Source organism: Oncorhynchus keta, chromosome 35, assembly GCF_023373465.1.
Source record: "Oncorhynchus keta strain PuntledgeMale-10-30-2019 chromosome 35, Oket_V2, whole genome shotgun sequence".
NCBI lineage: Eukaryota > Metazoa > Chordata > Actinopteri > Salmoniformes > Salmonidae > Oncorhynchus > Oncorhynchus keta.
This window is the reverse complement of record NC_068455.1, coordinates 66561544-66577501: the sequence shown is the minus strand read 5'-3', so window position 1 is coordinate 66577501 and position 15958 is coordinate 66561544. Positions and strand designations below refer to the sequence as shown.

Genomic DNA, 15958 nt, shown 5'->3' with positions numbered 1-15958 from the left:
TGGTCTAGACACAGACAGTAGAGTAGAACCACTGATCTAGACACAGACACAGTAGAGTAGAACCACTGATCTAGACACAGACACAGTAGAGTAGAACCACTGTTCTAGACACAGGCACAGTAGAGTAGAGGAAAACCACTGGTCTAGACACAGACACAGCAGAGTAGAGGAGAACCACTGGTCTAACAGACACAGTAGAGTAGAGTAGAACCACTGGTCTAGACACAGTAGAGTAGAGTAGAACCACTGGTCTAGACACAGACACAGTAGAGTAGAGGAGAACCACTGGTCTAGACACAGACACAGTAGAGTAGAGGAGAACCACTGGTCTAGACACAGACACAGTAGAGTAGAGGAGAATCACTGATCTAGACACAGTAGAGTAAAGGAGAACCACTGGTCTAACAGACAAAGTAGAGTAGAGTAGAACCACTGGTCTAGATACAGACACAGTAGAGTAGAGAAGAACCACTGGTCTAGACACAGTAGAGTAGAGGAGAACCACTGGTCTAGACACAGACACAGTAGAGTAGAGGAGAACCACTGGTCTAGACACAGACACAGTAGAGTAGAGGAGAACCACTGATCTAGACACAGACACAGTAGAGTAGAGGAGAACCACTGGTCTAGACACAGACACAGTAGAGTAGAGGAGAACCACTGGTCTAGACACAGACACAGTAGAGTAGAGGAGAACCACTGGTCTAGACACAGACACAGTAGAGTAGAGGAGAACCACTGGTCTAACAGACACAGTAGAGTAGAGGTCTAGAACCACCACACAGTAGAGTAGAGTAGAACCACTGATCTAGACACAGACACAGTAGACACAGTAGAGTAGAACCACTGGTCTAACAGACACAGTAGAGTAGAGGTGAACCACTGATCTAGACACAGACACAGTAGAGTAGAACCACTGTCTAGACACAGACACAGTAGAGAGAACCACTGGTCTAGACACAGTAGAGTAGAGTAGAACCACTGGTCTAGACACAGTCTAGAGTAGAACCACTGGTATAGACACAGTAGAGTAGAGGTGAACCACTGGTCTAGACACAGACACAGTAGAGTAGAACCACTGATCTAGACACAGACACAGTAGAGTAGAGTAGAACCACTGGTCTAGACACAGGCACAGTTGAGTAGAGTAGAACCACTGGTCTAGACACAGTAGAGTAGAGTAGAACCACTGGTCTAGACACAGTAGAGTAGAGGAGAACCACTGGTCTATACACAGACACAGTAGAGTAGAGAGAACCACTGGTCTAGACACAGACACAGTAGAGTAGAGGAGGACCACTGATCTAGACACAGTAGAGTAAAGGAGAACCACTGGTCTAGACACAGACACAGTAGAGTAGGAGAACCACTGGTCTAACAGACACAGTAGAGTAGAGTAAACCACTGGTCTAGACACAGTAGAGTAGAGTAGAACCACTGGTCTAGAAACAGTAGAGTAGAGGTGAACCACTGGTCTAGACACAGACACAGTAGAGTAGAGGTGAACCACTGATCTAGACACAGTAGAGTAGAGGTGAACCACTGGTCTTGACACAGTAGAGTAGAGGTGAACCACTGATCTAGACACAGACACAGTAGAGTATAGTAGAACCACTGGTCTAGACACAGTAGAGTAGAGGTGAACCACTGGTCTTGACACAGTAGAGTAGAGGTGAACCACTGGTCTAGACACAGACACAGTAGAGTAGAGTAGAACCACTGGTCTAGACACAGTAGAGTAGAGGTGAACCACTGATCTAGACACATACACAGTAGAGTAGAGGAGAACCACTGGTCTAACAGACACAGTAGAGTAGAGGAGAACCACTGATCTAGATACAGACACAGTAGAGTAGAGTAGAACCACTGATCTAGACACAGACACAGTAGCGTAGAGTAGAACCACTGGTCTAACAGACACAGTAGAGTAGAGGTGAACCACTGATCTAGACACAGACACAGTAGAGTAGAACCACTGATCTAGACACAGACACAGTAGAGTAGAACCACTGGTCTAGACATAGTAGAGTAGAGGTGAACCACTGATCTAGACACAGACACAGTAGAGTAGAACCACTGATCTAGACACAGACACAGTAGAGTAGAGTAGAACCACTGTTCTAGACACAGGCACAGTTGAGTAGAGTAGAACCACTGGTCTAGACACAGTAGAGTAGAGTAGAACCACTGGTCTAGACACAGTAGAGTAGAGGAGAACCACTGGTCTAGACACAGACACAGTAGAGTAGAGGTGAACCACTGGTCTAGACACAGTAGAGTAGAACCACTGGTCTAGACAAAGTAGAGTAGAACCACTGGTCTAGACACAGACACAGTAGAGTAGAGGAGAACCACTGATCTAGACACAGTAGAGGAGAACCACTGGTCTAGACACAGTAGAGTAGAGGAGAACCACTGGTCTAGACACAGTAGAGTAGAGGTGAACCACTGATCTAGACACAGTAGAGTAGAACCACCGTTCTAGATACAGACACAGTAGAGTAGAGGAGAACCACTGGTCTAGACACAGACACAGTAGAGTAGAGGAGAACCACTGGTCTAGACACAGTAGAGTAGAGGTGAACCACTGATCTTGACACAGTAGAGTAGAGGTGAACCACTGGTCTAGACACAGACACAGTAGAGTATAGTAGAACCACTGGTCTAGACACAGACACAGTAGAGTAGAGGAGGACCACTGATCTAGACACAGTAGAGTAAAGGAGAACCACTGGTCTAGACACAGACACAGTAGAGTAGAGGAGAACCACTGGTCTAACAGACACAGTAGAGTAGAACCACTGGTCTAGACACAGTAGAGTAGAGTAGAACCACTGGTCTAGAAACAGTAGAGTAGAGGTGAACCACTGGTCTAGACACAGACAGAGTAGAGGTGAACCACTGATCTAGACACAGTAGAGTAGAGGTGAACCACTGATCTAGACACAGTAGAGTAGAGGTGAACCACTGGTCTAGACACAGACACAGTAGAGTATAGTAAACCACTGGTCTAGACACAGACAGAGTAGAGGTGAACCACTGGTCTTGATACAGTAGAGTAGAGGTGAACCACTGGTCTTGACACAGTAGAGTAGAGGTGAACCACTGGTCTTGACACAGACACAGTAGAGTGAACCACTGATCTAGACACAGTAGAGTAGAGGTGAACCACTGGTCTTGACACAGTAGAGTAGAAACCACTGATCTAGACACAGACACAGTAGAGTAGAGTAGAACCACTGATCTAGACACAGACACAGTAGAGTATAGTAGAACCACTGGTCTAGACACAGTAGAGTAGAGGTGAACCACTGGTCTTGACACAGTAGAGTAGAGTGAACCACTGGTCTAGACACAGACACAGTAGAGTAGAGTAGAACCACTGGTCTAGACACAGACACAGTAGAGTAGAGGTGAACCACTGGTCTAGACACAGTACAGTAGAGGTGAACCACTGATCTAGACACAGTAGAGTAGAGGTGAACCACTGATCTAGACACAGACACAGTAGAGTAGAGGTGAACCACTGGTCTTGACACAGTAGAGTAGAGGTGAACCACTGATCTAGACACAGTAGAGTAGAGGTGAACCACTGATCTAGACACAGTAGAGTAGAGGTGAACCACTGGTCTTGACACAGTAGAGTAGAGGTGAACCACTGGTCTTGACACAGTAGAGTAGAGGTGAACCACTGGTCTTGACACAGTAGAGTAGAGGTGAACCACTGATCTAGACACAGTAGAGTAGAGGTGAACCACTGGTCTTGACACAGTAGAGTAGAGGTGAACCACTGATCTAGACACAGACACAGTAGAGTATAGTAGAACCACTGGTCTAGACACAGTAGAGTAGAGGTGAACCACTGATCTAGACACAGACACAGTAGAGTATAGGTAGAACCACTGGTCTAGACACAGTAGAGTAGAGGTGAACCACTGGTCTTGACACAGTAGAGTAGAGGTGAACCACTGGTCTAGACACAGACACAGTAGAGTAGAGGTGAACCACTGATCTAGACACAGACACAGTAGAGTAGAGGTGAACCACTGATCTAGACACAGACACAGTAGAGTAGAGACCACTGGTCAGACACAGTAGAGTAGAGGTGAACCACTGATCTAGACACAGTAGAGTAGAGGTGAACCACTGGTCTAGACACAGTAGAGTAGAGGTGAACCACTGATCTAGACACAGTAGAGTAGAGGTGAACCACTGATCTAGACACAGACACAGTAGAGTAGAGGTGAACCACTGATCTAGACACAGTAGAGTAGAGGTGAACCACTGATCTAGACACAGACACAGTAGAGTAGAGGTGAACCACTGATCTAGACACAGACACAGTAGAGTAGAACCACTGGTCTAGACAGAACCACTGATCTAGACACAGTAGAGTAGAACCACTGATCTAGACACAGACACAGTAGAGTAGAACCACTGGTCTAGACATAGTAGAGTAGAGTAGAACCACTGGTCTAGACACCACAGTAGTATAGTAGAACCACTGGTCTAGACATAGTAGAGTAGAGGTGAACCACTGATCTAGACACAGACACAGTAGAGTAGAACCACTGATCTAGACACAGACACAGTAGAGTAGAGTAGAACCACTGTTCTAGACACAGGCACAGTTGAGTAGAGTAGAACCACTGGTCTAGACACAGTAGAGTAGAGTAGAACCACTGGTCTAGACACAGTAGAGTAGAGGAGAACCACTAGTCTATACACAGACACAGTAGAGTAGAGGAGAACCACTGGTCTAGACACAGACACAGTAGAGTAGAGGAGGACCACTGATCTAGACACAGTAGAGTAAAGGAGAACCACTGGTCTAGACACAGACACAGTAGAGTAGAGGATAACCACTGGTCTAACAGACACAGTAGAGTAGAACCACTGGTCTAGACACAGTAGAGTAGAGTAGAACCACTGGTCTAGAAACAGTAGAGTAGAGGTGAACCACTGGTCTAGACACAGACACAGTAGAGTAGAACCACTGATCTAGACACAGACACAGTAGAGTAGAGTAGAACCACTGTTCTAGACACAGGCACAGTTGAGTAGAGTAGAACCACTGGTCTAGACACAGTAGAGTAGAGTAGAACCACTGGTCTAGACACAGTAGAGTAGAGGAGAACCACTAGTCTATACACAGACACAGTAGAGTAGAGGAGAACCACTGGTCTAGACACAGACACAGTAGAGTAGAGGAGGACCACTGATCTAGACACAGTAGAGTAAAGGAGAACCACTGGTCTAGACACAGACACAGTAGAGTAGAGGAGAACCACTGGTCTAACAGACACAGTAGAGTAGAACCACTGGTCTAGACACAGTAGAGTAGAGTAGAACCACTGGTCTAGAAACAGTAGAGTAGAGGTGAACCACTGGTCTAGACACAGTAGAGTAGAGGTGAACCACTGATCTAGACACAGTAGAGTAGAGGTGAACCACTGATCTAGACACAGTAGAGTAGAGGTGAACCACTGATCTAGACACAGACACAGTAGAGTATAGTAAACTACTGGTCTAGACACAGTAGAGTAGAGGTGAACCACTGGTCTTGATACAGTAGAGTAGAGGTGAACCACTGGTCTTGACACAGTAGAGTAGAGGTGAACCACTGGTCTTGACACAGTAGAGTAGAGGTGAACCACTGATCTAGACACAGTAGAGTAGAGGTGAACCACTGGTCTTGACACAGTAGAGTAGAGGTGAACCACTGATCTAGACACAGACACAGTAGAGTAGAGGTGAACCACTGATCTAGACACAGACACAGTAGAGTATAGTAGAACCACTGGTCTAGACACAGTAGAGTAGAGGTGAACCACTGGTCTTGACACAGTAGAGTAGAGGTGAACCACTGGTCTAGACACAGACACAGTAGAGTATAGTAGAACCACTGGTCTAGACACAGACACAGTAGAGTAGAGGTGAACCACTGGTCTTGACACAGTAGAGTAGAGGTGAACCACTGATCTAGACACAGTAGAGTAGAGGTGAACCACTGATCTAGACACAGACACAGTAGAGTAGAGGTGAACCACTGGTCTTGACACAGTAGAGTAGAGGTGAACCACTGATCTTGACACAGTAGAGTAGAGGTGAACCACTGGTCTTGACACAGTAGAGTAGAGGTGAACCACTGATCTTGACACAGTAGAGTAGAGGTGAACCACTGGTCTTGACACAGTAGAGTAGAGGTGAACCACTGATCTAGACACAGTAGAGTAGAGGTGAACCACTGATCTAGACACAGTAGAGTAGAGGTGAACCACTGATCTAGACACAGTAGAGTAGAGGTGAACCACTGATCTAGACACAGACACAGTAGAGTAGAGGTGAACCACTGGTCTAGACACAGTGGAGTAGAGGTGAACCACTGATCTAGACACAGACACAGTAGAGTAGAGGTGAACCACTGGTCTAGACACAGTAGAGTAGAGGTGAACCACTGATCTAGACACAGTAGAGTAGAGGTGAACCACTGATCTAGACACAGACACAGTAGAGTAGAGGTGAACCACTGATCTAGACACAGACACAGTAGAGTAGAGGTGAACCACTGATCTAGACACAGACACAGTAGAGTAGAGGTGAACCACTGATCTAGACACAGTAGAGTAGAGGTGAACCACTGATCTAGACACAGTAGAGTAGAGGTGAACAACTGGTCTAGACACAGTAGAGTAGAGGTGAACCACTGATCTAGACACAGTAGAGTAGAGGTGAACCACTGATCTAGACACAGTAGAGTAGAGGTGAACCACTGATCTAGACACAGTAGAGTAGAGGTGAACCACTGATCTAGACACAGACACAGTAGAGTAGAGGTGAACCACTGATCTAGACACAGACACAGTAGAGTAGAGGTGAACCACTGATCTAGACACAGTAGAGTAGAGGTGAACCACTGATCTAGACACAGTAGAGTAGAGGTGAACCACTGATCTAGACACAGACACAGTAGAGTAGAGGTGAACCACTGGTCTAGACACAGTAGAGTAGAGGTGAACCACTGATCTAGACACAGACACAGTAGAGTAGAGGTGAACCACTGGTCTAGACACAGATACAGTAGAGTAGAGGTGAACCACTGATCTAGACACAGACACAGTAGAGTAGAGGTGAACCACTGATCTAGACACAGACACAGTAGAGTAGAGGTGAACCACTGATCTAGACACAGACACAGTAGAGTAGAGGTGAACCACTGATCTAGACACAGTAGAGTAGAGGTGAACAACTGGTCTAGACACAGTAGAGTAGAGGTGAACCACTGATCTAGACACAGTAGAGTAGAGGTGAACCACTGATCTAGACACAGTAGAGTAGAGGTGAACCACTGATCTAGACACAGTAGAGTAGAGGTGAACCACTGATCTAGACACAGTAGAGTAGAGGTGAACCACTGATCTAGACACAGTAGAGTAGAGGTGAACCACTGATCTAGACACAGACACAGTAGAGTAGAGGTGAACCACTGATCTAGACACAGACACAGTAGAGTAGAGGTGAACCACTGATCTAGACACAGACACAGTAGAGTAGAGGTGAACCACTGATCTAGACACAGACACAGTAGAGTAGAGGTGAACCACTGATCTAGACACAGACACAGTAGAGTAGAGGTGAACCACTGATCTAGACACAGTAGAGTAGAGGTGAACCACTGATCTAGACACAGACACAGTAGAGTAGAGGTGAACCACTGATCTAGACACAGTAGAGTAGAGGTGAACCACTGATCTAGACACAGACACAGTAGAGTAGAGCCGTTTTTATTTCATCCAGGCTGACATGTCTGGCTGAGTGGTGTCCTGGCCGTGTCTCCCCTGCCAGGCAGTCAGTCTCCAACTAAATATAACCCAGGCAGCCCCAGGGACCAGGGCGTGTGTGTGTGTGTGTGTGCGTGTGTGCGTGTGTGTGTGTGTGTGTGTGTGTGTGTGTGTGTGTGTGTGTGTGTGTGTGTGTGTGTGTGTGTGTGTGTGTGTGTGTGTGTGTGTGTGTGTGTGTGTGTGTGTGTGTGGGAATCAGGGCGTGGGCCTGATGGAAAAACAAAGCATGCTGACGTTGGAGTAATGTCCGAGTGACGTCGTCTCGCCGCCTTGGTTAAAAACCACAACTTGGTTATTTCTGTTTGCTGTTGATGGCATATCGTGTGTGGACCTTGGCAGGAAGGTAGTGTGTGTGTGTGTCTGAATGTGGCGGTGTTTGAGTGTGTGTGTGTGTGTGTGTGTGTGCGTGCGTGCGTGCGCTTGTGCGTGTGTGTGCATGAGCTCAAATATTTAGTCTCTACTGTGTATGTGCTTGTGCTTGAGTGCATGCATGTGTATCTGTCTGACTGAGTGTGTGTATCTGTCTGACTGAGTGTGTGTATCTGTCTGACTGAGTGTGTGTATCTGTCTGACTGAATGTGTGTATCTGTCTGACTGAATGTGTGTATCTGTCTGACTGAGTGTGTGTATCTGTCTGACTGAATGTGTGTATCTGTCTGTCTGAATGTGTGTATCTGTCTGACTGAGTGTGTGTGTATCTGTCTGACTGGGTGTGTGTATCTGTCTGTCTGAATGTGTGTATCTGTCTGACTGAATGTGTGTATCTGTCTGACTGAATGTGTGTATCTGTCTGACTGAATGTGTGTATATGTCTGTCTGAATGTGTGTATCTGTCTGTCTGAATGTGTGTATCTGTCTGTCTGACTGGGTGTGTGTATCTGTCTGTCTGAATGTGTGTATCTGTCTGACTGAATGTGTGTATCTGTCTGTCTGAATGTGTGTATCTGTCTGTCTGACTGAGTGTGTGTATCTGTCTGACTGAATGTGTGTATCTGTCTGACTGAATGTGTGTATCTGTCTGTCTGACTGAGTGTGTGTGTGTATCTGTCTGACTGGGTGTGTGTATCTGTCTGACTGAGTGTGTGTATCTGTCTGTCTGAGTGTGTGTATCTGTCTGTCTGAATGTGTGTATCTGTCTGACTGAATGTGTGTATCTGTCTGACTGAGTGTGTGTATCTGTCTGTCTGAATGTGTGTATCTGTCTGACTGAGTGTGTGTATCTGTCTGTCTGAGTGTGTGTATCTGTCTGTCTGAATGTGTGTATCTGTCTGTCTGAATGTGTGTATCTGTCTGTCTGAGTGTGTGTGTGTGTATCTGTCTGACTGGGTGTGTGTATCTGTCTGTCTGAATGTGTGTATCTGTCTGTCTGAGTGTGTGTGTGTATCTGTCTGACTGGGTGTGTGTATCTGTCTGACAGAATGTGTGTATCTGTCTGTCTGAATGTGTGTATCTGTCTGTCTGAATGTGTGTATCTGTCTGTCTGACTGGGTGTGTGTATCTGTCTGACTGAATGTGTGTATCTGTCTGTCTGAGTGTGTGTATCTGTCTGTCTGAGTGTGTGTATCTGTCTGACTGAATGTGTGTATCTGTCTGACTGGGTGTGTGTATCTGTCTGTCTGAATGTGTGTATCTGTCTGTCTGAGTGTGTGTGTGTATCTGTCTGACTGAATGTGTGTATCTGTCTGACTGAATGTGTGTATCTGTCTGACTGAGTGTGTGTATCTGTCTGACTGTCTGAGTGAGTGTGTGTATCTGTCTGACTGGGTGTGTGTATCTGTCTGTCTGAATGTGTGTATCTGTCTGACTGAATGTGTGTATCTGTCTGTCTGTCTGAGTGAGTGTGTGTATCTGTCTGACTGGGTGTGTGTATCTGTCTGTCTGAATGTGTGTATCTGTCTGTCTGAGTGTGTGTGTGTATCTGTCTGACTGGGTGTGTGTATCTGTCTGTCTGAGTGTGTGTATCTGTCTGTCTGAATGTGTGTATCTGTCTGTCTGAATGTGTGTATCTGTCTGTCTGAGTGTTTGTATCTGTCTGACTGACTGTATATCTTTCTGACTGAGTGTGTGAGTTCCCAGCAGGCCAGCAGCAGTGATGATGACAGGTTAGAGCCCTATAGAGAGTTATGGTGATGTTTCTGTCACCAGGGCTGCTGTTTGGGGATGTTCTGTCTGTTTGTCTGTCTGAGAGATTCACTATTACCCTATGATGTGTGTGTGTGTGTGTGTGTGTGTGTGTGTGTGTGTGTGTGTGTGTGTGTGTGTGTGTGTGTGTGTGTGTGTGTGTGTGTGTGTGTGTGTGTGTGTGTGTGTGTGTGTTGTGTGTGTGTGTGTGTGTGTGTGTGTGTGTGTGTGTGTGTGTGTGTGTGTGTGTGTGTGTTTCTGTGTGTGTGTGTGTGTGTGTGTGTGTGTGTGTGTGTGTGTGTGTGTGTGTGTGTGTGTGTGTGTGTGTGTGTGTGTGTGTGTGTGTGTGTGTGTATCTGTGCTTGTGTTTAAGCCAGACCCTGTGTCTGCATACTGGGTGAGGTTAAACTCACTGAAACATAACTGAGGTCTGATATCCTGTCTATACATTACTGTTCCTGACTCAGCTGTTCACTTACACACGCACACACACACACACACACACACACACACACACACACACACACACACACACACACACACACACACACACACACACACACACACACACACACACACACACACACACACACACACACACACACACACACACACACACACTTACTTACTTACTGCATACTGAAACATGAGCTCTGCAGTGTCTCTGTCAGCAAGTCTGTGGGTCAGCCAGCCAGAGAGGTCCAGTACTAACATCACCCTTTGACATGTGTATATGTGTGTACAGTATATGTATGTATGTATGTATGTGTGTGAGAGAGAGAGAGAGAGAGAGAGAGAGAGAGAGAGAGAGAGAGAGAGAGAGAGAGAGAGAGAGAGAGAGAGAGAGAGAGAGAGAGAGAGAGAGAGAGAGAGAGAGGGGCAGTCTGGGATACCACACACCTGAGTTGTCGGAAAACTGTGGCACCTCCCAGGAGACGGCCGCCTGCGTGTCTGTGGCCTGGAAAGTGGGCGGTGACCTGCACCTGTCAATCACAGGGGGCTCCGTATCTAGAAAGGAACACCATCGCTGTTGTTAGGGAGACGACAAAGCTTGACCATGACAACCAACAATCTCCAGCTGAATGTTAACTAATTGGACTGATTTAGTGTTTAGCACTATTGCTATAGTAGGATTTATATCAGTATATTAGTATACAGGTAGTATTATTCCTACAATCGGATAACAATATAGTGTAACCCTATGGTAAAGTAGGGTATGTTATGTTCTTCATTTTAGTGGTATGTGTTAAGCATGTGTGTCTAATGAAAAGCCACTGCGTTCCTTCATTATAGCATATGGAAATATTCGGGGCTACAACAGTGCTTTCCCCCTTGGTTTCTGAGAGTATTAAGTGCGTGACACTGGACACCCTTCTTTTCCACACTTTGCACACTTGAGTTTGCCACCTGTGACTACTGTGTAGACTCGAAATGTAGCTTTTATCCAAAGGGACTACTGCATGTGGCAGTCCACGCAGGATCCAAACCCCCGACTCTGGAGTTCCAAGCACCGCGCTCCCCCACGAACTGAGTCATTGGAAATAGGAACTACCAGAAGTATTTCCTGATAACGGAACCTGACCAGGAGAAACTCTGACCGCTACTTAAAAGATACAGTATGACTAGAGCCTGTAGGCTATAACTGGGCCTGGAGTTACGGTCAGGTCATGAGGTCAGGAAAACTTAGGGTCCTGATCGCAATCACACGTTTCACATTGGTATTGCTGTGATGTGCTTGTGATGTTGGTTGTGATATGGTTACAATAAGGTGGTGTTATGGTTACGATGTGTTGGTGAAATGTGATTTGTGGATGTAATACATGGTTGTGATATGTGGTTGTGATATGTGGTTGTGATTTGTGGTTGTGATTTGTGGTTGTGATACGTGGTTGTGATATGTGGTTATAATCTGACGGTTGTGATGTGGTTGTGATTTGTGGATGTAATACATGGTTGTGATATGTGGTTGTGATATGATGGTTGGTTGTGATATGTGGTTGTGATATGTGGTTGTGATCTGATGGTTGGTTGTGATGTGGTTGTGATATGTGGTTGTGATATATGGTTGTGATATGTGGTTGTGATATGTGGTTGTGATATGTGGTTGTGATATGTGGTTGTGATCTGATGGTTGGTTGTGATGTGGTTGTGATATGTGGTTGTGATCTGATGGTTGGTTGTGATGTGGTTGTGATATGTGGTTGTGATATATGGTTGTGATATATGGTTGTGATATGTGGTTGTGATATGTGGTTGTGATATGTGGTTGTGATATGTGGTTGTGATCTGATGGTTGGTTGTGATGTGGTTGTGATATGTGGTTGTGATCTGATGGTTGGTTGTGATGTGGTTGTGATCTGTGGTTGTGATATATGGTTGTGATATATGGTTGTGATATATGGTTGTGATATGTGGTTGTGATATGTGGTTGTGATATGTGGTTGTGATTTGTGGTTGTGATTTGTGGTTGTGATATGTGGTTGTGATATGTGGTTGTGATATGTGGTTGTGATATGTGGTTGTGATATATGGTTGTGATATGTGGTTGTGATCTGATGGTTGTGATATATGGTTGTGATCTGATGGTTGTGATATGTGGTTGTGATATATGGTTGTGATATGTGGTTGTGATCTGATGGTTGTGATATGTGGTTGTGATATATGGTTGTGATATATGGTTGTGATCTGATGGTTGTGATATGTGGTTGTGATATATGGTTGTGATCTGATGGTTGTGATATGTGGTTGTGATATATGGTTGTGATCTGATGGTTGTGATACATGGTTGTGTTATGTGGTTGTGATATGTGGTTGTGATCTGATGGTTGGTTGTGATGTGGTTGTGATACATGGTTGTGTTATGTGGTTGTGATATGTGGTTGTGATCTGATGGTTGGTTGTGATGTGGTTGTGATCTGATGGTTGGTTGTGATGTGGTTGTGATACGTGGTTGTGTTATGTGGTTGTGATATGTGGTTGTGATCTGATGGTTGGTTGTGATGTGGTTGTGATACGTGGTTGTGTTATGTGGTTGTGATATGTGGTTGTGATCTGATGGTTGGTTGTGATGTGGTTGTGATATGTGGTTGTGATCTGATGGTTGGTTGTGATGTGGTTGTGATCTGATGGTTGGTTGTGATGTGGTTGTGATATGTGGTGGTTGCGACCTGACCTCACCTATGACAGTGACAGTGAAGGTGCAGTTAGCCTGGTTCCCAGCACGGTCTGTCGCTGTATAGATGATCTTCTCCTCTCCTATAGGGAACAGCTGGGGAGGGGTGTACACAGGCTTTACCTGGACCAGGACCTAGAGGGCAAATGTCACAGATGACTGTGGAGTATTATTCATCATCTCTCATTGATTCCTTCACAGGATTAGTCATGTAAAGGATTCTTCCTTCCTTGAGAGTTTTTCCCTTGTTCCTTGACACTACTGCTTGGTCTTGGTTGCTTGGGGCTTTAGGTTTGAGTTGATGTTCTGCACCTTGTCACTAACACTCTAGAGGGGAAAAGAGACAACTCTCCTCCACTCACCTCCTCCCCAGAGTTGTCAGTAGCAGTTGGCACCTTCCAACTGATGTTGGCAGTGCCACACCTCTCGTCCGTCTCTGCCACCACGTCTATGGGGCACTGGATCCATGGGCGCTCCGAATCTGGATGGAGAGAGTGAGAAAATAAACAACAGATAAAAAACAGTCCTAAGAATCAGAGTGGATGGATAAAGATCCCCCAAAAACCTAACAAGCAGGATGTCAGGGTCAATCTGGTTTCAATTCCAGTCAGTTAAATTGGACACGATGGGACTTACTCATAGGAGTGCCATTCCTCAACTGACAGGAATTTAGACGGAATTAACTCCAACTCTGCTAAGAACAATAAACGGTAAAGAAGGATATGAACTGACGCAACAAACCCAGGAGGAGAATTGGGCTTCGTCCCAAATGGCATCCTATTCTCATTCATTTAGACCAGGGCCCATCGGGCTCTGTACAAAAGTAGTCCACTACATAGGGAGTAGGATGCCCTTTGGGACGCATCCTTCTGTCACATGTCGTCATGACACTGAGGGAGGGACTGTGATGTCACACCTAACCTCTGACCCCTCTCACACAACATGTTCTTAATTACAGAGTTAAAACACTCTGCCACGTTGACATCATCACCTCTTATGTGTCTGTCTCTATTATTGACATCACCTCATTGTCGATTACAGCTGTCGCTGTCTTTCTATACATCAATAACCTTAACCCTTTAGGATAGTGGTTCTGAACTAGTGGGTCGCAAATTTGGATTTATTTATTTTTAAAAAATTTGTAGGGGATGAAAAAAATAGTCCAGTCTAAATTTAAACAACTAATACCAGGTAGAAAGTGTGTCGAAATTATAATGAACTTAGATTTATTTCAATTATTTATTCTTTAAAAAATATATTTTCAATATTTGTGGTCTCACACAAAAGAGCTTGCCAACATTCTTCACCAAGTATATGAGAAATGTGGAATTACTGACAATGAAATTATGTCAATTTTGTTCCATTGTTTAATATAATTGATACATTTACGGTCAATATAGCATTTAAAATAGTTTTCCAGGTTGCTTTTCGGCATAAAGAATCACAATGCAAATATTGGGTCGTGACTGAGACAACCTGGTCTATTTGGGTCCATAGCCAAAACCAGTTGAGAACCAGTGCTCTAGGCTATATGAGACTCCCTCTAAACCTTGCTAAGCCAGGTAGGTCAATGTCAACAGAGAACACTGCTTTACTGGTTTTTGTGTGAAAGTTCACAGCTGGAAAGGACCCATTTAGTGAGGTATCCCTCTTAAACACACAGCGTTCTGATGAGATCTGACAAGGTTTTCCCTTTATTGGGCTGGAAATATTTCCCTGTTGGTGTAATAGACTGGAACCAGGTCAGCTCTTTCTTTCTCATCCCTCACTCTTTCTCTCTCTCTCTCTCTCTCTCTCTCTCTCTCTCTCTCTCTCTCTCTCTCTCTCTCTCTCCCTCCCTCTATCTTTCTCTCCATCTCCCTGTCTCTCTCTCTCAATATCTCTCTCTCTCTCTCTCTCTCTCTCTCTCCCTCCCTCCCTCCCTCCCTCCCTCCCTCCCTCTCCATCTCTCTCTCTCTCTCTCTCCCTCTCTCTCCGTCTCTCCCTCCCTCTCTCCCTCCCTCTACGTCCCTCTCTCTCTCTCCCTCCCTCACTCCATCTCTCTCTCTCTCTCTCTCTCTCTCCCTCCCTCCCTCTCCATCTCTCTCTCTCCCTCTCTCTCCGTCTCTCCCTCCCTCCCTCTCCGTCCCCCTCTCTCTCTCCCTCCCTCACTCCATCTCTCTCTCTCTGTTTTTCTGTCCATGTAAAAAAGAGAGGCATGATGAGTGCAGCTCTGTCAGTGAGACAGGAACCAGAGCAGATCCACCCTGGCCTCTATAACTCCACCCTGGCCTCTGTAACGCCACCCTGGCCTCTGCAACTCCACCCTGGGCTCTATAACTCCACTCTGGCCTCTATAACTCCACCCTGGCCTCTATAACTCCACCCTGGCCTCTGTAACGCCACCCTGGCCTCTATAACTCCACCCTGGCCTCTGTAACGCCACCCTGGCCTCTGCAACTCCACCCTGGGCTCTATAACTCCACTCTGGCCTCTATAACTCCACCCTGGCCTCTATAACTCCACCCTGGCCTCTATAACTCCACCCTGGCCTCTGTAACGCCACCCTGGCCTCTGCAACTCCACCCTGGGCTCTATAACTCCACTCTGGCGTCTGTAACTCCACCCTGGCCTCTGCAACTCCACCCTGGCCTCTACAACTCCACCCTGGCCTCTACAACTCCACCCTGGCCTCTACAACTCCACCCTGGCCTCTACAACTCTATCCTGGCCTCTACAACTCTACCCTGGCCTCTACAACTCCACCCTGTCCTATATAACTCCACCCTGGCCTCTGTAACGCCACCCTGGCCTCTGCAACTCCACCCTGGGCTCTATAACTCCA

The 15958-nt window shown here is 45.9% G+C and overlaps 1 protein-coding gene across 6 annotated transcripts in view; it reads right to left on the bottom strand.

Moving 5' to 3' along the window:
- Positions 1–15958, bottom strand: part of LOC118369174 (sushi, von Willebrand factor type A, EGF and pentraxin domain-containing protein 1-like) — a 173158-nt gene that overhangs the window by 65211 nt on the left and 91989 nt on the right. For all 6 annotated transcript variants that reach the window (XM_052497342.1, XM_052497343.1, XM_052497346.1 and 3 more), the window contains exons 8-10: positions 13497–13615; positions 13140–13269; positions 10863–10970 (exon numbers count right to left, since the gene is read on the bottom strand). In XM_052497342.1, coding sequence (XP_052353302.1) covers positions 10863–10970; positions 13140–13269; positions 13497–13615 — 357 coding nt within the window. The remainder of the gene's footprint in view (positions 1–10862; positions 10971–13139; positions 13270–13496; positions 13616–15958) is intronic.